The 23,188-nt window shown below is 43.0% G+C and overlaps 1 protein-coding gene across 1 annotated transcript in view; it reads left to right on the top strand.

The window, feature by feature from the left end:
* Window positions 1-23,188, top strand: part of PPA1 (inorganic pyrophosphatase 1) — a 115,460-nt gene that overhangs the window by 9,898 nt on the left and 82,374 nt on the right. The window contains exon 2 of the mRNA XM_073681430.1: window positions 19,506-19,570. Within this exon, the coding sequence (XP_073537531.1) occupies window positions 19,506-19,570 (65 nt within the window). The remainder of the gene's footprint in view (window positions 1-19,505; window positions 19,571-23,188) is intronic.

The following is a 23,188-nucleotide window of genomic DNA, read 5'->3' as shown; positions in this document are numbered from 1 at the left end:
AGGCTTCCCTCCCCTTCGACGACATGGGAGCTTTAAGAGACCCCCCCCCCCCCCCTCCCCCCCTGGACAGACGAGCAGATGCCTTTTTTTTTTAAAAGGTACTTGGGAGACCACTACAGGAGCCCTGAAACCAGCAGTGGCTGCCAGCTGCACATCCAGACCCCTGATGGTCTGGCTGGAACAGCTGGACAACCAAATGAAAGAGGGTGTCTCCAGGAAGGAGATTATTTTTTCTCTTCCCCTAGTCCAGGGTGCTGCGGCCTTTCTTGCTGACGCATCTGCGGACTCGGTTAGACTAGCAGCGAAATCGTCAGCTCTTTCAAATGCTGCTCGGTGAGCCCTTTTGGCTAAAATGCTGGCCTGGAGATGTACAAACAATCTAGACTCTGTACAATTCCTTGTGAGGGTGAATATCTTTTCGGCCAAACCATGGATGATCTGTTAGAAAAAGCAGGAGATCCTAAGAAGGGCTTTCCGTCTATACCTCTACCTTCTTTTAAAAAATCCTTTCGGAAAAAAGTTTGTCCGTAGATGATTCTTTAGAGAACAGGAGAAAATCGAGGAAAGAGGTCGCAAAGGTAGAGGCCTACTCTTTGGTTCTTCTTCTAGAGATGAGCAGAAGCCAGGGTATCTCAATCCACCCAGGTGGGAGGGAGATTGTCATTGTTTTTTCCAGCTTGGGAACGTATTTCACATAGCAGTTGGATTTTAGGCCTAATTAGGTTTGCTCTTAAATTTCAATTTCAAGCCCTTCCTTACAAGAGATTCGTAATTATTCCCTCTAGTTCCTCCCCAGAGCGGCAGGCTGCCCTCATATCGGAAATACAAGACCTAACAAAGAAACGTCCTGTTTGAGGTTCCGAAAACAGAAGAGGGAGACGGATTCTACTCCCTGCTCTTCTTGGTTCCCAAGCCAGATGGGTGTTTCAGGACTATCATAAATTTAACATCCTTAAATAGGTTTCTTAGAATAGACACCTTCAAAATGGAATAGTTAAAAACAATAATAAAATTGCTTTTTCCCCACTGTTATATGGTAGTCCTGGATCTTAACCACTTCGCACCAGAGCCTGTTTTTGCCTTCGTGACCGGGCCAATTTTTTCAATTCTGACCACTGTCACTTTATGAAGTAATTACTCTGGAACGCTTCAACGTATTCCCCTGATTCTGAGATTGTTTTTTCGTGACATATTGTACTTCATGATACTGGTAAAATTTCTTCGATATAACTTGCGTTTATTTGTGAAAAAATCGGAAATTTGGCGAAAATTTTGAAAATTTTGCAATTTTCTAACTTTGAATTTTCATGCCCTTAAATCAGAGGGATGTGTCACACAAAATAGTTAATAATAAATAACATTTCCCACATGTCTACTTTACATCAGCACAATTTTGGAACCAAAATTTTTTTTTTGTTAGGGAGCTATAAGGGTTAAAAGTTGACCAGCGATTTCTCATTTTTCCAACAAAATTTACAAAACCATTTTTTTTAGGGACCACATCATATTTGAAGTCACTTTGAGGGGTCTTTATGACAGAAAATACCCAAAAGTGACACCATTCTAAAAACTGCACCCCTCAAGGTGCTCAAAACCACATTCAAGAACTTTATTAACCCTTCAGGTGCCTCACAGGAATTTTTGGAATGTGGAAGAAAAAAATTAACATTTAACTTTTTTCACAAAAATGTTACTTTAGACCCAATTTGTTTTATTTTCACAGGGGTAACAGGAAAAAATGGACCCCAAATTTTTTTGTGAAATTTCTCTTGAGTGTGCTGATACCCCATATGTGAGGGAAAACCACTGTTTGGGCGCACTGCAGGGTTCGGAAGGGAAGGAGCGCCATTAGACTTTTTGAATATAAAATTTGTCTGAATAATTAGCAGACGCCATGTTGCGTTTGGAGAGCTCCTGAAGTGCCTAAACAGTGGAAACCCCCCACAAGTGACACCATTTTGGAAACTAGACCCCTTAGGGAACTTATCTAGATGTGTGGTGAGCACCTTGAACCCCAAGGTGCTTCACAGAAGTTTATAATATTGAGCTGTAAAAATAAAATTTTCACATTTTTTCCCACAAAAAACGTTTTTCATCCCTTAATTTTGCATTATCATAAGGGTAATAGGATAAATTGCACCATGAAATTTGTTGTGCAATTTCTCCTGAGTACGCGGATACCCCATATGTGGGGGAAAACCACTGCTTTGGTGTACGGCAGGGTTCGGAAGAGAAAGGAGCGCTATGTTGGCTGGGATAGGCAGCAGACACCATGTCACATTTGAAGAGTCGCTGACATGCCGAAACAGCAGAAACCCCCACAAGTGACCCCATTTTGTAAACTACACCTCTCAAGGAATTCATCTAGGGAAGTAGTGAGCATTTTTTAATTTTTAAATTTATACCATTGGGCAGTGAAAAAAGCATAATTATATTTTTACCACAAAAAAATGTTTTACCCTCAGATTTTACATTTTCACACAGGGCAATGGGTAAAAATGGTGCTGAAATGTGTCACACAATTTCTTCTAAAAGTGGCAATACCCCATATGTGGCTGTATCGTACCGCTCAGCCATCCGGCGAGATCTTGGGGGGACGGAGTGCTATTTGACAATTGGAGAACAAATTATTGTAGAATAGGAATTTGGATTTGGGAGCACAAAATTTTCTGAATTTCTTTTGGGGGGCAAGGGCCATTTCGCTTTTCCAGAGCCTTTCTGCTACCAGTGACTTGGAAGTCCCTTATATTTTTAACAGATGACAGACCTGAGTGGGGACTAGCTTTTTTTGAGGACTGAGTTGAAGCTTTTATTGGGAACATTTTACGTAACATTTATCCAGCGTTCTAGGCTGAGCACTTACGTCGGGGTTTCCATCTAAATTTCCAAGTGATATAATTCAGATGAAACCCCTGCGGGATCCATTCACTGTAATGAGGCAGCAGAGTTACTCTGGACTCCATCTGGCCTCTGTTTAGCGGTGTCCTTTTTTTCATAAGTGCACAAAACTGGCCAACCGCACTTTTATGCACGCCTAAAACAAATGACACCGTGGGATCCCAGGCTAGACGGCGTCCACAGTGGTGTATATCTGCCTCATTACAGGGAATCTTCAGTCATGGGTTCTGGCTGAATCACGTATTTCAGAGATTTACACGGAAACTCTGGTGTAAGTGCTCAGCGCAGAGCACAGGATAAATGTGAGTAGAGCCTTACTGCGATCTTTCGGAGACATAATAAACAAATCAGTAGCAGGTGAAGAATTGGTTTTATTTATTTTTTACGCCGCTCTTCGTGCGGCATAAGTGATGAGATTACTCTATTCTTTGGGTCGGTGCGATTACAGAGATACCAGATTTATATCGGGTTTTTATGACTGACAGCTGTCACACACTAAAAGACGCTTTTTTTTTGCAAAATCTAGTTTTTGCATCGCCATATTTTGAGAGCTATAATTTTTCCATATTTCGGCCGACAGTCATGTGATGGCTTGTTTTTTGCGGGACGAGTTGACATTTTTATTGCTACCATTTTTGGGTACGTGACATTTTTTTGATCGCTTTCTATTCTGTTTTTTGGGAGGTAAAATTAACAAAAACCAATTCAGGAATTGTTCTTTGAGGTTTTTTTTTTTATGCCGTTCTGCGTGTGGTAAAAGTGATCAGGCAGCGTTATTCTTCGCGTCAGTACATTTACAGCGATACTATACTTACTGTTTTTTTTTTTTTATGTTTTGGCGCTTTTACACAATAAGACAAATTTATAGAAAAAAATATTTTTTTTGCATTGCTTTATTCTGAGCACTAACTTTTTTATTTTTCGACTGATGGAGCTGTATGGCGGCTTGTTTTTTGCGGAACAAGATGACGTTTTCAGTGGTACTATTTTTATTTCTATTTTGCTTTTTGATCGCATTTTTTTTCCACTTTTTGTTTGGTGATATGATGAAAAAGCATAGTTTTTTGCTCCGTGTTTTATTTATTTTTATTACGGTGTGCACAGAAGGAGTTAATTAGTGTGACAGTTTTATAGCTCGGGTTGTTTTGGACGCGGCGATACCAAATATGTGTTCTTTTTTTGGTTTTGTAAAAATATACGGATTTATTGGTTTAATATTTTTATTTATTTTTATTGTGGTGTTTTTTTTTTTTTTTTTTACATTTTTACTTAGTCCCTGTATGGGACATTAATTTTTATTTTTCTGATCACTGATCTCATGTAATGTAATAGACTTACATTACATTACATTACATTACATGAGATCTTCCCTGTTTCAGTCAGAGTCTCCTGTCTGGCTCAGCTTGCAGGCTGAGCCAGACAGGACACCATATATGGCAGAGCTGGAGGTCCTGGAAGGAATCGGAGGCAAGTAAGACGACCCCCTCTCCTCCTGCTGTCTCCTATATGCCGCGATCACTATAGATCGCAGCATATAGAAGACAACAAAGGGTTAACATCACTGGGACCTGATCCAATCAGGTCCCGATGATTTTCCCTGTCAGAGCTAATGCTCTGCACCGGAATCGCAGCGCTTGCAGGACCCTGGGGGTACTAAGCGCTGCGAGACCACCCACCGTTTTTAAACGTCCGCGCTGCACAGAGCCCAGGCAGCGCGGACGTTTATGTACAGTGGGCGGTCGGGAACCGGTTAAAGACTCTTATTACCATGTCCCCATTCATAGGGATTATCAAAAGTATTTAAGATTAGCCATCGAAATTAAAGGGGTGGTAAGACACTACCAGTATACTGCTCTTCCCTTTTGGGTTGGCTATAGCCCCAAGAGTTTTTACTAAACTGGTGGCAGAAGTGATGGCCCACATAAGAGAAAAAGATATTTTAATAATCCCGTACCTCAATGATTTCCTGATAGTGGGGAATTCCTTTGCACAATGCGAGGCCCACCTTCAGGTAACAATTTCTGTCCTACAAGACCTAGGTTGGTTTCTCAATCTAGAAAAATCTAGGTTGACTCCACAAAAAGCCCAACAGTTCCTGGGGGTCACTTTAGATTCAGATAGGCAGTTATGTCATTTATCAGATGAGAAAATTACAAAAATTCAGGGACTAGTGAAGCATTGTATGGATTGACCCGCCATGACACTGCGCAAAGCCATGTCTTTATTGGGGACCCTGACCTCAAGTTTTTCGGCAGTGCGCTGGTCCCAATTTCATTCAAGGGCTCTTCAATGGGATGTGTTATATAATGACTCAATCCTAGATGGACATCTAGACCGGGAGTTTACCTTGGCCCCTCGCTCCTTACAATCCCTTCGCTGGTGGTTAGTTTACACTAATCTTTCTAGGGGAGTCACTTGGGAAAGTAAACCTACAGATGCAAGTGATACAGGTTGGGGAGCTCATTTTGAAAACTGCTTAATTCAGGGAACCTGGTCAGAAAATGAGGTACAGTTTTCCTCGAATGTTAAGGAGCTTTTGGCGGTTGATTATGTGCTCAATGGGTTCCTTGTATATTTACAGGGCCAGGATGTCCGTATACTCTCGGACAATCAAGTCTTAGTAGCGTATATAAATCATCAAGGGAGGGACCCGTTCAAGAGACTTAAAGAGAGTAGCAGACAGACTTCTTCAGAAAGCAGAAGATCATTTTCTCTCCCTTCTGCGGTTCATCTAAGAGGAAAAGAAAACATCAGGGCAGATTTTCTCAGCCGCAATTCCCTAAAAGAAGGAGAATGGTCCTTTGAACCCTCGAATATTCTCCAAGATCGTGGCAATGTGGGGTCTTCCAGCAGTGGACTTGTTCGTGACTAAGTCCAATCGGAAGGTGACAACATTTTGTTCTGTAAACCCCAGAGAAAAGCCCCTGGCGGTAGACGCCTTCATGATTCCCTGGGAGTTTCCTTTGGCGTACGCTTTCCCTCCTATGGTCCTGCTTCTGTCAGTCCTAAGAAAGATCAGGACCGACTAAGCCAGAATGATCCTCATATGCCCCTTTTGGCCCAAGAGGCCATGGTTCTCTTGTCTCTGCAGGATGTCAATATCAGACCCCTGGATACTTCTGGAAATCCCGGACCTTCTTACTCAGGGTCCGGTTTCCCATCCTCCAGCCCCAAATCTCCATTTAACTGCATGGAATTTGAAAGGGCAGTGTTAACCAGCTAAGGGTTTTCTTCAAATTTTGTAAACACTCTCTTAAGTAGCAGAAAGCCTGTTACTACCCGCATCTATGCTAGAACTTGGAGAAAGTTCCTGTCCTTTGCAGAATTCAAACTAGAGGATGGGATCCCTATTGGGAAGATACTAGAGTTTCTACAGCGGGGGTTAGATCGGGGTCTAACCACTAGTACTTTGAAGGTACAAGTTTCGGCTTTAGGAGCCTTATTTGCATTTGATATAGCAGCAAATTATTGGGTAGCACGGTTTATAAAGGCCTCTTTCAGATGTAGACCTATCATTATATCCAAACACTCTCCCTGGGATTTAAACCTTGTCTTAAATGCCTTGACTAACCCCCCCCCCCCCCCTTGAACCTCTAGATTCAGCCACCCATAAAATTATTTTTCTTAAAACCCAGCCCTGTTAGTGGCCCTAACTTCGGCCAGAAGAGTAAGTGACCTACAGGCCTTTTCTATATCCCCACCATTTACCCAAATTATGGATGATAGAATTGTGTTTTAAGCCTGATCCAGCTTTTCTCCCAAAAGTAGACTCACGGTTTCATAGAACTCAAAAGGTAAATCTTCCAACCTTTTGTCCTCCCCCCCCCCCCCCCTAAAAAATCAGAAAGAGGGGAAACTACATACATTAGATGTTAGAAGGTGCGTGCTTAAATATCTGGAGGTTTCACGCAGTTTTAGGAAAGATAGTTCCCTATTTATATGCCATCAGGTGGCTAGAAGGGTTGTAAAGCTTCAAAATCCACAATTGCGAGGTGGATTAGAGAGGCCATCTCCCTCGCCTACTCCTCGGGGGATAGGGAAGTACCGGAAGGGTTGAGAGCTCACTCCACCAGAGCAGTAGCAACTTCCTGGGCCAAGAAGACGGGGGATTCCATCGAAGGCATATGTAAGGCTGCCACCTGGTCTTCTCCCTCCACCTTCTATAGGCATTATAGATTGGATTTGTGTGACTCTTCTGATCTCGCCTTTGGAAGAAGGGTGCTTCAAACGGTGGTCTCTCCCTAATCTCCTTTCGTCTCTGTAATTCTCTCGTGGAGCTGTCATGGGAGTACGAATAAAACCTTAGTTAGTTACCGGTAACGGTATTTTTCAGAGCCCATGACAGCACCCTTATATTCCCTCCCTACACTGGTGTTTTTGCACTCCCGTGGAGTTATTTTTCTTTTTTGCACCTTCGGGGGAAGTTACTTAAAGTAATTGGCTTAAAATGAATTTGTTTTGTTGTTGTTAACCTTGGCGGTCCTCTCATGCTCTGTTAACTAAACTGAGGCGGGAGAGAGGTGCCGCCCTTTTTAACCTGTAGGTTTCCTGTCCATGATGGGCGGATCCTCTCTCTCGTGGTGCTGTCATGGGCTCTGAAAAATCCTGTTACCGGTAAGTAACTAAAGGCCCCGTCACACTAAGCGATGCAGCAGCGATCCCGACAACGATACGACCTGTCAGGGATCGTTGCTGCATCGCTAATACATCGCTGGTGAGCTGTCAAACAGGCAGGCTCACCAGCGATGAGGGGAGCAGCGATATCGTGGAAAGAATCGTTCCACGATGTCCTGCTCCCGTTACCAGCCTGCTGCTTAAGCAGGAGCAGGCTGGTAACTATGGTAAATATCTGGTTACTAAGTGCGCGTGTGCCCCTAGTAACCCGCTGTTTACCATGGATACCACTCTGCTACGGTGCGCTGGAGCCTCCGCTCACTGTAGCAGAGTGGCATCTATGGTAAACAGCGGGTTACTAAGTGCGCGCGTGCCCCTAGTAACCCGATATTTACCATGGTTACCAGCCAGATCGTTGGTCCTGCTGGTCACACACAGCGATGTGTGCTGGCCAGCGGGAGGCCAACGACCAAAAAATGGTCCAGGACACTTTGCAACGATCAGCGACCTCACAGCAGGGGCCTGATCGTTGCAAAGTGTCACACATAGCGACATCGCTGGTGAGGTCGCTGGTGAGTCACCAAAACCGTGACACAGCAGCGATCTCGCTAGCGATATCGCTTAGTGTGACGGGGCCTTTAGGCTTTCTTCGACACATCATTGTCCTTGCATCCCTGGATAATCAGGTTTGTCAAGGCAATCCAGAGACTTAGGCCTACCCAGAGAATTTCTTCCCCTCGGTGGAATCTGAATCTTGTCCTGAGAGTCCTTTGCAAACCTGCCTTCGGCCCAGTTAATGAATCGGGATTAAAGAACTTGACTCTGAAAACAGTCTTTTTGGTGGCAATGACCACGGCTAAACGGTTGGGTGAAATCCTGGCTCTATCTGTTGAGCCTTGTATGCAGATTCGGGATGATTGCATCATTCTGAAGCTGGATCCAGGTTTCACCCCGAAGGTGGTGTCATCGCTGACCTTAAACCAAGAAGTGGTTCTTCCATCATTCTGTGAAAACCCTAGGAATCGGAGAGCAGAAGAGTTCCACCATCGTGATGTCTGCAGAGCAGTGTTGGCCTATTTGGAAGCCACTTGGAACTGGACATTAGACTTTAATCTTTTTATACAGTTTGGGGGAAAAAATAGAGGCAGGAAGGCTTCAAAACCATCCTTAGCTTGATGGGTCAAATCCATGATTAATCTAGCATATCTTTCAGAAGGACAGCCTACCCCTGAAATTATCAAAGCCCATTACACCAGAGCAATTTCCACCTCATGGGCAACTAGAGCAGGGGCTACCATTGAACAGATATGTACTGCAGCCACATGGTCAGGACATACTTTATGCAAACACTACAAGCTAGATGTTCTCTCACAGCAGAGATCTGCATTTGGTAGGAAGGTACTTCAGGCAGTTATCCCACCCTAAGCTATGAGTTCTTGGGTATACTCCTATGGTGCTGTCATGGGGACGTACTGGAAAACCGGAATTAGTCTTACCAGTAATGATGTTTCCAGGAGTCCTCATGACAGCACCCGTATTTCCCTCCCTATATTGCTACTGTATGTGACTCTAACATATGTCTAAGCAGTCTAAAATAAAATTTTGTTGTACCCAGCCAATGTGGTTCTTGGAAAATCACTGAGGTGGTTGGGGGTGGGAGGGCTTTTAACCTCTTGTGCTTCCTGTCCCTACACAGGATATGGGATTACTCCTCCTATGGTGCTGTCATGTGGACTCCTGGAAACATCATTACTGGTAAGAATAATTCCGGTTTTCTGGATCAGTAGACCGGGGTTACAGGGAGCTGCTCCAATGAGCCTCTCTCCTGTATGACATTCAATTACACGGACGGCCTATTTACTCACACCGGTGACCTTGCCAGGTTACTGCCACCTTCCGCCATGGATGAGAGCTGACTACTGGAGAGCCTAAGCAGTAGGAAACACTGCAACTCTAAGGAGGTTCTGCAATGATATTTCTCCAGGTTTTGTAACCTGTTCCTTATGAGGACATCACTTTTGATTTACCATGAAATTTTTATTTAATTACAATATTCTCCCTTTTGTCTGATGCAAATCTCTGGAGCGTTCATTTTCTGTGGCGGCGAGCACTACCTTCATATTAATGCTGACAGGTTCCTTCTCACTGCTGTGCTTGTAACGTCACTGTACTTACCCAGGGGGCATCCTATATGTGCTACTGGGGTCAGTCTATATACATGTTTAGCTCCATTACTTCCCTTTCCATTGCCATAGAGAAGCTGACGCTTCTAGCCGCCAAGATGGCTCTTGTATGTCACAGCCCTACTTTATTATGTGTTAAACTAAAGGTATGGGTATTATGGTGCTGTCATACTGATTTAGTAAATACCTTTAGTGTAAAAATCTGCAGGCTGGTTTTCGTTACATCATGATAAATTTCGATATCCTCGGTGCTTCGGGTGGAACATGTGGGTAGGGTCTTTGGCTCAGAGGGCTCAGCCACGGTTCCTCCGCTGCCTCTGTTGCATTCATTTAAATTTTGTGGGTGACCCTCTCGCTGGTGGCGGTCTTCATGAAAATGGCGCCGTCGCATGCACAGTTCGACCTCCGGCGGTTTTCAGAAAAATGGCACAGAATGAGATCTCTGCTCATCGTATGACAGCGCCATTTTGCCCATACCTTTAGTTTAACGTGGATGATCCTGCTGACACCTTCCCTTTAAGAAAAGGTGATGGTTTTATTTAGTGAAGCCTTTACTCTGGTGACTGACTTTGAAGAGCTACCAGATTTCGGCTTGTTTCTTTCACCTTGCATTTGATTCAATACCTAGCTACGGGTAAAACTGTATTTTGGGCAGCGAGATCCCCACAGTAAAGAATAAATCCTGCTAGATCATGTCTAGACCAGGCTTGAAACGATTACCAAAATCACCAATTTGTATAACAAAATTCCATTATCAGGTCGTTATTTACACAATTTATTTTGTTTTCTGTGCGTTTTTTGGCCACAAAAAAAAAAATAAATCTGCAGACTCTTTCCATAGCATCTACATGCAGTTGCAAAGACCCCATATATCAGAATGAGATGCGGACTTTCATCATGCAGGTTTTGGCAAGGAATCTACCCTAATGTATGTTAAATCTGACACCTGTTATAAAGCTCAGGACTCTCACTGACAGGATATTTTTTCTTTACTGGAGGGAGGGGGTACATGATGATGCCTTTTAATAGTTCCACTTTAATTTGGGGAACACATTTTCATACTATGATGAAGCATACAGCTGCACTTTGCAATTTTGAAACAAAATGAATCTTGATGCTCGGTTAAGTTTTCATCTGTCTCCTTTGCTGTAGACTGACTATATCAAAGAAGCAATGAACATTATTAACCCCAAGCATTTGATCTGTTCACTGGTGGTTTAGTGTAGGATCACTAAAGAAGTCTTCTAGAACAGGGGGCATGGTAATTCTTAATCTCTTTGTAAGATTTCCTTCTATTAATAGGCTTACTTTTTGACCTTTCACAGATCTATAATCCTCAGGCCCATAGAGAAGCATCCTTCACTGCAAGGCTTAACTCCAAAGTTGCCTTTTATTTATTTTTTCGTTTCTTGGCATTGCAATTTATGAATATTAGAAATATACTTTTTATTAGCTTATTTTGCTTCCTGCTCCTTTTCTATGCTGCAGGTTTTTCTTTTTCCTGCCCAGTAGAAACAATTGTAAACTGGACTTTCCCAGTCTTATCTGATCTGCTCCATTTTTGGTACTTGGATAGGAAAATTCTTGTATTCTGATGACTTATAGTGTATAAGCAACAGTTGAAAAGAGCATAAACTGGACATATAAATAGTACTGCTCATAGTGTTTGGGAGAGGAGTTTAACTACTCCTTTTAAAGAGAACCTACAGTCAGGAATGACCAAGACCCAATTGAGATGGACGATGATGAACTGGAAGTTGTAAAGGATTTCAACCAACTTGGATCAATAATCACTCAAGATGCAGCGATGACACCCGAAGTCAATAGGAGAATAGCAAATTGGCAAATCAACAATGAAGTCACTGGACAAGGTCTTCAAATCGAGCAACATTTCACTGGCAACAAAGACATGGCTCATACATAGTCTGGTCTTTTATGTGGTAACATACCGATGTGAAACCTGGACGATAAAGAAACAAGACAGAAGAATGGACGCCTTCTTAGTGTGATGCCGGAGAAGAATGTTATCCTACCATGGATGGCAAGAAGAACAAACTAACAAATCCAGCCAGACATGTCACTCAAAGCAAGGATCACCAAGCTACGACTTCCCTACTTTGCTCTCTTCGTATGAGGTGTCCAGTCACTGGAGAAGGACATCATGGTTGGAAGAAGAGGAAGACCTGCAACCCAATGGCTTGATACTATCTAGATATCGGTGGAGTAGACCCTGATGGACTTGTATAAGCTTGCACAAAATTGATCTTCCTACAGATTACTCATTCATCGAGTCACCATGGCTCAAGATAGAGCAAAAGGCTGTTTTAAAAGGGAACCTGACATGTAGAATAATATCTGATATACAGGCAGGATGTTGTGGAGCGTATCAGATTCACATACATTTTTCTGTGAGATGTTTCAGTAAAACTTGCATTCTATTAATTGAAATTCCAGTTATTTGTATGCATGAGTCCAGTGGGCGGTCCTACTCAGGGATTGACAGTTAACTCTGCATGTAGAGATGGCTGTCGGTCATACAATCCCTAGTATTCCAGCACTACTGAATTTGTATGTATACAGACATCAGGGATTTCAATGAATAAAATACAAATTATATTGAAATTTTTACAACAAATGCTTATATCCTTCTGCTCTGCTTCTTCTCTATATCGTGCTGTCCAGATGTCTGCAAATGTAATGTGACAGGCTTCTTTTGAGTGCTAGCGTAATAGGTTACCATAACAAACCTTTCTGCTTAATGATTTACATTATGGCTTTATCTGAACTTGGGTCTAGAAGAGAAAATGTTTCAGTTGATATAACTATCAGAAGAACAGCAGCCAAACACACAATACAATATTAATAAAGTGCAGGGTTCATTATTTTACATTATGAGTGTTGATCTTCCATTTCAGGAACACACGGGATGCTATAGTTACATAACATGCATATGTAGTAGAGAACTTGGCACTTACATTAATGTCTTCCGGGTCAAGCACTGATGGCTTCTGTATTTCTTCATCACTTGAGAAAGCTGCTTTTGGCTTCAAGCAGTATATTTATCGGTGATTGCCCCAGAGGTATAGTTTGGGGTTCCACTCAGATGTGTTTACCCCCTTTGTGGTGCCCTTACCCAAGTCTGTGTACAGCTGCAGGGTGCACCCTAATTATGACGGTTGTAATGGACACTGCATGTGAAATGTATCTACTGAATATACAAAGAGCAGGACTAATATTACCAAGCATACAGTGGTAGATGCCAGTTCTAAAGAGCAAGAGATTACAGAGCAGTAACTCACAAATGACAGACCCATGAACACTTTTTTTTTTTTTTTTTTATTTAGCCACAACTGTTCTGCAGTGTTTGCAACATAGTTGACTTGTCATGTTTCCAGCAACCTTCACAAGCCCACCCCTCAACCCCTATCATGCTGGTACCCCTAACTTGCTGCATGCACTGCTCCATTTGCCACTAATAAAGCCCCTTCTATGTCACTCCAAATATTGCACTTCATAAATTGTGCCCGACACACGGCACTCCTGAAAGCAATAATGCCAGATGTGTAATAAACAAGGTTACCATCTGGGGCACAATGTATGGCAATAACATCTGTTTTGCACATCGTAATAGTCTTATGGCATTAGTGATCCTCTTGGTGTCCTACATCCCACAACAATAATACTCCCTTTAAAGGGTTATTTTCCTCTGTCTTTAATGGCTGAGATGGGAAGAACTGCTTCTAGCTTCTTCGCACTGGACACTTTCCATAACTTCCATTGATTTCTGTGGGAATTGCACAGACTGATTTGGTACAAATGTGCTCAGCTGCTTTTGAAACCTCTTCTCGGGTGGCTGAGAACTAGAAGGTGTGGTTCCCATTTCCACTATGAAAGGCAGAGGTGGAGAGGACCCTTTAAAAAGTAGTAATATTCCTTAAGTGCATCTTTAAAAAATAGTAAAATTTTAGGAAAAAAAACTGAGTCCTCGAACTGCATAGCAACCAAGTCTTGGAAAGCTGAGATCTTGCATCATATCTGGCTCTTTTAGGCTATGGTCCCAAAGATTATGTCCAAACCCCTTCAAAATAGGATTTGGACATATGAGCTGACTGGATCATTGGCAGAGCACACTGTGACTACAACTGCATAATTGCTGACATACATCCTTTTTTGGACGTATACACTTTTGTGCCCGCCTCCAATAGCCATAATTTACTATATCTTGCTGCCAGACAGAAAGATGATGTATGATAGAGCCCTTTTTTTTAATTTTTTTTTTTTTTCTTGGGGGGGGTTTGGACCTAAGCCCTGACGGACTAACTGAAAGCAAGGTAAGCATGATGTGAATATCGCCTTAAAACAGCCAGCATCTGCCACTGATGCCCAGATTGCATACTTGCATACTGCAAATGTCGCCATCAACACCAAAATGTAATCGTTTAAAAAAATAAAAAAAAAGTTCAGCTTGACAAACAAAAGAACAAGCTCATACACTCCATCAACTTAAAAACCTTACAGGTCTCTGAAAACAGCGACAATTTATTTTTTTTCTTTAAAGTGGTGCAAACAACTAATCCCACCAAAAAAAAAAAAAAAAAAAAAAAATCATCAAATGATGGTCAACAGAAAACATAAAGAAAAATGTGGAGACACCAAGCGCAATAGGGTCTTATCCATTGAAGAATGAGGTATAGGAATTGCTCACTGTTTTGGGGTTATTTAACCCACAATTGAGGAATCCAGGTATGACCACTTCTTCAAGAAATCCAGAGGATGTGATGAGGGATTAGACAATGCCGTTTATTCTCAATGTGTTTTGAAGTTTAACATCAGGAGAATCACAATATATAAAAAAAAAAAAAAAAAAAAAAAAAATAAAGTTATGGCTGTTGGAATTAGTCAGGGGAAAAGAAACCGGGTTAAAACAGTAGGAGTAGCCTATTGTACTGTATTTGACATAAACAACTGGATTTGTTGGGGTGGGGGGGATATACTCTGCTCAAAAAAATAAAGGGAACACTTAAACAACAGAATATAACTCCAAGTGAATCAAACTTCTGTGAAATCAAACTGTCCACTTGGGAAGCAACACTGATTGACAATCAATTTCACATGCTGTTGTGCAAATGGAATAGACAATAGATGGAAATTATTGGCAATTATCAAGACACCCTCAATAAAGGAGTGGTTCTGCAGGTGGGGACCACAGACCACATCTCAGTACCAATGCTTTCTGGCTGATGTTTTGGTTTCTTTTGAATGTTGGTTGTGCTTTCACACTCGTGGTAGCATGAGACGGACTCTACAACCCACAAAAGTTGCTCAGGTAGTGCAGCTCACCCAGGATGGCACATCAATGCGAGCTGTGGCAAGAAGGTTTGCTGTGTCTGTTAGCGTAGTGTCCAGAGGCTGGAGGCGCTACCAGGAGACAGGCCAGTACACCATGAGACGTGGAGGGGGCCGTAGGAGGGCAACAACCCAGCAGCAGGACCACTACCTCCGCCTTTGTGCAAGGAGGAACAGGAGGAGCACTTCCAGAGCCCTGCAAAATGACCTCCAGCAGGCCACAAATGTGCATGTGTCTGTACAAACTGTTAGAAACTGACTCCATGAGGGTGGTATGAGGGTCCTACGTCCGCAGATGGGGGTTGTGCTCACAGCCCAACATCGTGTAGGACGCTTGGCATTTGCCACAGAACACCAGGATTGGCAAAGTCTCCACTGGCGCCCTGTGCTCTTCACAGATGAAAGCAGGTTCACACTGAGCACATGTGACAGATGTGACAGAGTCTGGAGACGCCGTGGAGAGCGATCTGCTGCATGCAACATCCTTCAGCATGACCGGTTTGGCAGTGGGTCAGTAATGGTGTGGGGTGGCATTTCTTTGGAGGGCCGCACAGCCCTCCATGTGCTCGCCAGAGGTAGTCTGACTGCCATTAGGTACCGAGATGAGATCCTCAGACCCCTTGTGAGACTACATGCTGGTGCGGTTGGCCCTGGGTTCCTCCTAATGCAGGACAATGCCAGATCTCATGTGGCTGGAGTGTGTCAGCGGTTCCTGCAAGATGAAGGCATTGAAGCTATGGACTGGCCCGCTCGTTCCCCAGACCTGAATCAGATTGAGCACAGCTGGGATATCATGTCTCGCTCCATCCACCAACGTCACGTTGCACCACAGACTGTCCTGGAGTTGGCGGATGCTCTAGTCCTGGTCTGGGAGGAGATCGCACAGGAGCATACCCAGGCATTGTAAGGAGGTCATACAGGCACGTGGAGGCCACACACAATACTGAGCCTCATTTTGACTTGTTTTAAGGACATTACATCAAAGTTCGATCAGCCTGTAGTGTTTTTCCACTTTAATTTTGGGGGTGACTCCAAACCCAGGCCTCCATTGGTTAATAAATTTGATTTCCATTGATGATTTTTGTGTGATCAGCACATTCAACTTTGTACAGAACAAAGTATTCAATGAGAATATTTCATTCATTCAGATTTAGGATGTGTTATTTGAGTGTTCCCTTTATTTTTTTTTTGAGCAGTGTATGTAATTTTTTCTGTTTAAGTTTCAACACCCCCCCCCCCCTCCTCGCTCCCAATACACGATACAGATGCGATACCTGTAAGGTATGTGCCCATGTAGCGTTTTACAAGCGTTTATACTGCGGAATTTCCGCAGCATAAATGTAGCACCCTGAGGATTCGGCTGCTACAGGGGTATTGCACCTCAATCCAGAGGTGTGATATTCCACTCCCGGGTAAGGATGGAGTGTGGATCTGAGCTCGGTAGGCTGCATGCACTACACACATCCCATTTCCGAGGAGCAGACCGACGGTACTCCCACTTAGAAATGTGCAGGTACGACCGAGTCTGTTCCTGGCTGGAGTGGGAGGGGGGTGGTACATCCCAAGTAGTGTAGGGGCAGATAGGGGGAGCAGCCTGAGTAAAGATAGGAGCTCATTGGGTGCTGGTCGCCTGAGCTCACACATAGAGGGTGTATATAAGGTGGGCACCAACTAAGAACAGGGTCAGTTGCAGAGAGAAAGTCAGGAGCAGAGGAGAAGAGAGACCCAGAGTGAGAGAGGAGAGAGAGAGAGACTCAGAGGTACAGAAGAAAAGGACTCTAAGACCCCAAACTAAATCCCCGGGTGAAGAGTCGGCATCAGGGTACCGGAACCCAAGCTGGTGGGGGTAAAAACATTCCCCAGCCAGAGACCGGAGACCGTGGGCAGCGTTTGCCACGGTCACCCACCACATCCACCACGAAGGCATACCACGAGGAGGGTCAGGGAACCCAAGGCCAAGGGTGTCCCAACAGAAGGCCCGAGGGAGCTGGACCTGGGTGGATCAATAGTGGGGACGGCCAGAGAAAGGACTGAAGGAGAGCTCAGGGTCACGCTCCGGACTTATTTGGGAGTTGGCTGGATCCAGAACCTGGTGGACGCAGCACGGCTCGGGAGGTCACTCGAAGCTGGAGTGACCAGAACATCAGCAGTGAGTAAAACATCCTAAACTGCATAACCCGACTCTGTCTCTGATTGCCGTCTACACTGCATCACCACAACTCCCATCCTCTGCACCTGATCCCCTGAGGCTATACCCCACCCGTTGGGGGTTGTATCACCAAAGCTGCACCTACACCACCAGCCTCAGCGGACCCTGCTGCAGCGGCGGCCACAGTGACCGCAACACAACGGGTGGCGTAGTCGACAATAAAGAACTTATAACATCTGTAGGACTGCCACATACAACTGAGTTTGACACCCTGGGCACGGACCGGGTCACAGCCACTCGGAAGACTACAACCCCCATCTGATCCGGCTCCGGATATTCCCCCTAAAAGAATATGGCCCAGGGGGCGCGTCATAAACACTTGGGAAACGCTTGGTAATCCGCCCCCCATGGTCCCCAATGACAAGCCGCACTTTCAATGCCCATGTTGCGGATTTTTCTGCAGCGTTTATGCTGCGATCAAAAATCCGCAGCATGTCCATTAATTTTGCGGACACGCAGCGTAATCGCCGCCATTGACTTGCATTGAGACGCATATAATCTGTGTCAGTACATTTGTACTCACGGATTATATGCGTTTCAATGTGCGCATGGTACCCAAGTCTGGAGAAGAGGAGACTCTCATCCAGACCTGGGTACCATAGAAAACTGTGTTAAAAAAAAATAAAATAAAATAAACTGTACTCACCTACCGATGTCTTCCCGGTGTTTTGTCTGCTCCAGGACGGTGTCTTGCAATGTTCGCGTTGATGTGAAGGACTTGCCATGACGTCACTGAATCATGTGACCCATCACATGGCTCAATGACGTCACCACAGGTCCTTCACACTGCCGCAAGCAGTGCAAGACACCGGACGGAGCAGACAAAACACCGGGAAGACATCGGAAGGTGAGTATAAACTTTTTTTTTTTTTTTTTTTCCCCACCATTCTCAATCACTTTTCCAAGTGATGCTAAAATCCCACATGCGGAAATGCATGGAAAGACGCTTCACAAACGCTTCTACCTGGCGGGAAAACCGCATGTAAAATCCGCATGCATTTTTCCTGCCAGGGAGAAGCGTAAAAAATATATGCTTCATTTCTGCAACTTGGGCACTTTAATACACATTTAACAAACCTCTTTGAAAATGGTAAATATTGACAGAACACAGACTTTTTGTATAAACCATTCCAGCTGTCCGTCATGGCTCCTGGCTCATCTGAGGATTCTAGATGGAACATAACCATAATATTTAAAACAAACAATAGAAATAATAGCAATCCATGGAGTGGCCTATTAGGTTTCTGTGATAGAAAGAGTACCTGGTCCTGCCACTACGTATCGCCCTAAAATACTCTTCACAATGGCCCCAACTTGTGTGTTGTTGTTTTTTTTTTTTTTTTTTATGGCGACCGTGGATTCCTCAGGAGATCCATAAAGGGGATTAAAATTGGATGAGCCAATTAATAGTGGCTGTACAGAGAAATGGGCAATCTCACACACTGAGGGCTATTGGTAAAGTTACCTTCAAGACATAAGTAGAGAATGTTACATCTACTTTAGTTAAGCAGTTACTAGGTTTTCTGAAGTAGTCTTTACAAGTCGCTTAAAGTACTAGAAAATATGTAATTGGTTTTATGTACCTAATGGCATCCTTTTCCGAAGGCTAAATTCCCACTAGTGTGTTAAAGATCATCCAAGTTTCACCCAGAAAAAAAAAACGAGCAATTTTCATTGGTATAGCATCTGGCCCTATTACTGATCCTGCTGTCAGTCAGTGCAGGGGTTTCAGTTACAGCCGCTGCTCTCTATATACGGAGTGGTGACTGAAACCTCCTATGACTGAAAGGGCGAAGCTGCCAAGAGAAATAAAGTTAATTTCCTCCTGGCAGAGGGGCTCTGTGCGGTGGTCGCATGGTGTCTGAATGCTATTGATCTGCAGATTAACCACATATCTGCAGGTTAATGGCATAATTTTACATGACAGTTTCCCTTTTTAATAGGTTTTCTAGTCAAAGAATGTACAAAAAAAATTCCATAAAAAGTTGTAACAGTGTTTTTTTGTTCTCTGTCAAGTTGATGGAAGTCTTACTATAGACTTTTTTACAGTGTTTTTTTTTTTTTTTTGTATTTTAATAGGAATATTGTGGAGGTCTGAAGAAGAGAACATAGTTTTTCTGCTTGTTTATTAGCTTTGTGCATTGTCTATAGTTTTATTTTCACGTTTTATCTATTTTTGTATCCTTTTATTTTGCGGTTATTTATTACATCATGTATATTCACTAATACCCAGTATTTTTGCTTCTGTTTTATAGAAGACTGCAAGGGACATTACATCTCTCCATTCCACGATATCCCTCTGTATGCTGATGAAAAAAATGTAAGTTTATGACCGCACAGACGGCAGTATGGAGTGTTGTGTGTATGGGGTTGTTAGGCGTATCAGGATGGCTTTCAGTTTCTTAATTGGATGAAAGATTTCTTTTGATCTTCCTGGTCTTAATCATTAAGCACCAGACAAACAGAAGCCTTAGGAGATTTTCATTTCTTTTGCGTAACATGCCTCGCCTCATTAAATGAGAATGTGTTTATTGTGTATTACTTAATTCAGTACAATAGCAAAAAATGTGCATATATTTAAATGTTAATCTTAATATCCAGATTTCGTAATTATGGTAATTGCAAAGAGTATTACAATTGTCGTATATATAATAAATAATGAAAAAACAAAAAAATTATTTATCTTGGAAAAGTCTTAAAGGAATATGTATCAATGTCCTATAAACGTCAAATGGTGGAAAATAAAATAATGTAGGTGTTTCGCATGCTCTAACATTGCGTTTTTGTTGCCTTTTTTTTTTTTTTTTAAATTGCTCCAGTTCTCTTGGATTTACGCTAAGGAATTCAGGTCATGGGTTCCTCTAATGTTACCACAGATTTAGTACAGGGTTTTTGCTTTCTCACTTTTTGTATGTTAGTAATGCTAAAACACCCTCTGCTAAAGGGAACTTGTCATGTAAATTGACACGGTTAACCTGCAGATATGGGGTTAATGGTGTTCTGTCACTGTCCAGTGCCCACAATGAGCCCCTCTACTGGGAGGAAACGAACTTAATTTCCCCCTGCAGTGTTTGGCTTCCAGTCGCCGCTCTGTACATGGAGAGCAGCAGCTGTAACCGCACCCCCCGGCAATGACTGACAGCAGGCTCTAATACTGATCATGCTGTCAGTCAGTGCAGCTACACTGGTGCTCTCTACAGAGTGGTGATTGCAGCCGTGCAGATGGCACCCCCTATGTCTAAAAGAGCAAGCCTGTCAAGAGAAAGAAGTTAATTTCCTCCCGGCAGCAGGGCTCTCAGTGTGGTGGCCGCACGGTGTCGGAACGTTATTAATCTGCAGATTAACCCCATTTCTGCAGCTTAATAGCATCATTTCGCATGACAGGTTCCATTTTAAAAGGTTTTCTAGTCTAGGAATGTACATGCCCATGTGCCCCTGTCATGTAAAAGAGAAGGGAAAAAAAAAAAAGCATATTTGGTATTACTACCTCCGTAAAAGTCTGATCTATCAAAATATTTAACCCAGAACGTAAACGCCGTAAAGAATAATATTACAATGTCAAAATTGATAAAGATGTATATTAACTTTTTATTACACTGTGGCAGGAACAGACTATTGGGTGGCATTTTAATATGTAATATATATTATATTTAGAGATTCACTCTCAAGTAGCATTCACACAGGCAATGCAGTTTCGTCCAAACAGCTGCAGTTTTATTGCTTTCATATATCTTCTGCGTACAAACTTATAACAGCTAATAATCAATTCATGCAGCAGGCACATATGTCAGTGCAGGCTCACCTGAACAGATTAGTCCTTACACAGAAGAGGTGCAGTCCCAGCTGTCTCTGTATCTCCAGCAGCTTCCAGCACCAAACAGAAATATTCAACTCCGAGCATAGTTCACACTGAAAAGACCTGTCTCTTGGGCACCTTTGGTAAAAATTACCGTTATTGTGAACAGTTAAGCCAGTTGAAGGTGAAATGATCTTTAAAAGGGGCTAAAGTTAAAGATTACACATTTGCTGTGTATTAGGAAAAAAATGTATCCTTTTTAACCCCTTAAGCCCCGGAGCATTTTCCGTTTTTGCATTTTCGTTTTTGCTCCCCTTGTTCCCAGAGCCATAGCGTTTTTATTTTTTGGTCAATATGGCCATGTGAGGACGAGTTGTACTTTTCAACGCCATTACTAGTTTTACCATATCCTGTACGGGAAAACGGGAAAAAAATTCCAAGTGCGGTAAAATTGCAAAAAAAGTGCAATACCACAGTTGTTTTTTATTTTTTTTTTACCACGTTCACTGAATGCTAAAACTGACCTGCCCTTCTTATTCTACAGGTCATTACGAGTTCATAGACACCAAACATGTATAGGTTCTTTTATATTTAAGTGGTGAAAAAAAATTCCAAAATTTGGTAAAAAAAAAAAAAAAAAATAGCGCCATTTTCTAAGACCCGTAGCGTCTCCATTTTTCGTGATCTGGGGCTGGTTGATGGCTTATTTTTTGCGTGCCGGGCTGACGTTTTTATTGATAACATTTGGGGTAGATCCGATGTTTTGATCGCCCGTTATTGCATTTTATTGCAATTTTACGGCGACCAAAAAACGTAATTCTGGCGTTTAGAATTTTTTTCTCGTTACGCCGTTTACCGATCGGATTAATTCTTTTTTTATATTGATAGATCGGGCGATTCTGAACGCGGCGATACCAAATATGTGTATGTGGGTTTTTTTTTTATATATTTTATTTTGAATGGGGCGAAAGGGGGGTGATTTAAACTTTTATATTTTTTTAATATTTTTAAAAACTTTTTTTTTTTTTTTACTTTTTGCATGCTTCTATAGTCTCCATAGGAGACTAGAAACAGCAACTGTCCAATCGCCTCTGCTACATACAGGGGACGAGCAGGTCCCCTGCATGCAGCAAAAATGGTCCTGTGCTATGAGCGCCGACCACTAGGTGGCGCTCATAGCGACAAGATCATGACAACCACAGGCGTCTGCTGCAGACCCTGGGTTGTCATGCACGCCCATCGGCGACCCGCGATCACGTGACGGGGTCGCCGGTGGGCGGGGCTTATGACGCGCTACCCGGAAGCGCGCGTTAAATGCTGCTGTCGGAGATTGACAGCGGCATTTAACATGTTAACAGCCGTGGGTGGATCGCGATTCCACCCGCGGCTGTTGCGGGCACGTCAGCTGTAAGAATCAGCTGACTTGTGCTCCGTTCAGTGAGGGCTCAGTGCAGCAGCCCTCACTGAACGGGGGGTACGCAAATATGCGTACTAATACGTCCCCGGTAAGTAAGGGGTTAAAAAGGAAAATGGGTCGATGCAAAAGTTTGGGCACCCTGCATGGTTAGTACTGTCTTTGAAAGTATCACAGCTTGTAAACACTTTTTGTAACCAGCCAAGAGTTTCAATTCCTGTTTGAGGGATTTTCATCTATTGTTTCTTTTGTAAAATTCTTCCAGTTCTGTGAAATTCCTGGGTCGTCTTGCATGCACTGCTATTTTGAGGTCTAGCCACAGGTTTTCAATGATCAGGGGACTGTGAGGGCCATTGTAAAACCTTCAGCTTGCGCCTTTTGAGGTAGTCTATTGTAGATTTTGACATGTTTTTAGGATCATTATACACTTCTAGAAACCATCCTCCTTTCAACTTCAGCTTTTTTTACAGATGGTGTTATGTTTGCATCAAGAATTTGTTGAAATTTCATTGAATCCATTCTTCCCTCTGCCCGTGAAATGTCCCCTGTGCCATTGGCTGCAACGCAACCCCAAAGCATGATTGATCCACCCCCTCCATGCTTAATGGTTGAGATGTTCTTTTCCTGAAATTCTGTGTCCTTTTTTCTCCACACATACCTTTTTGAACATTGTGGATCATTGTGGCCAAAGAGTTCTATTTTAACCTAAGCGGTCCACAGGACTTGTT

This window comes from Phyllobates terribilis, unplaced genomic scaffold (genome assembly GCF_046119375.1).
Source record: "Phyllobates terribilis strain yellow unplaced genomic scaffold, ASM4611937v1 Scaffold_5__5_contigs__length_657084704, whole genome shotgun sequence".
NCBI classification, from domain to species: domain Eukaryota; kingdom Metazoa; phylum Chordata; class Amphibia; order Anura; family Dendrobatidae; genus Phyllobates; species Phyllobates terribilis.
This window is presented reverse-complemented; position numbering and strand designations above follow the sequence as displayed.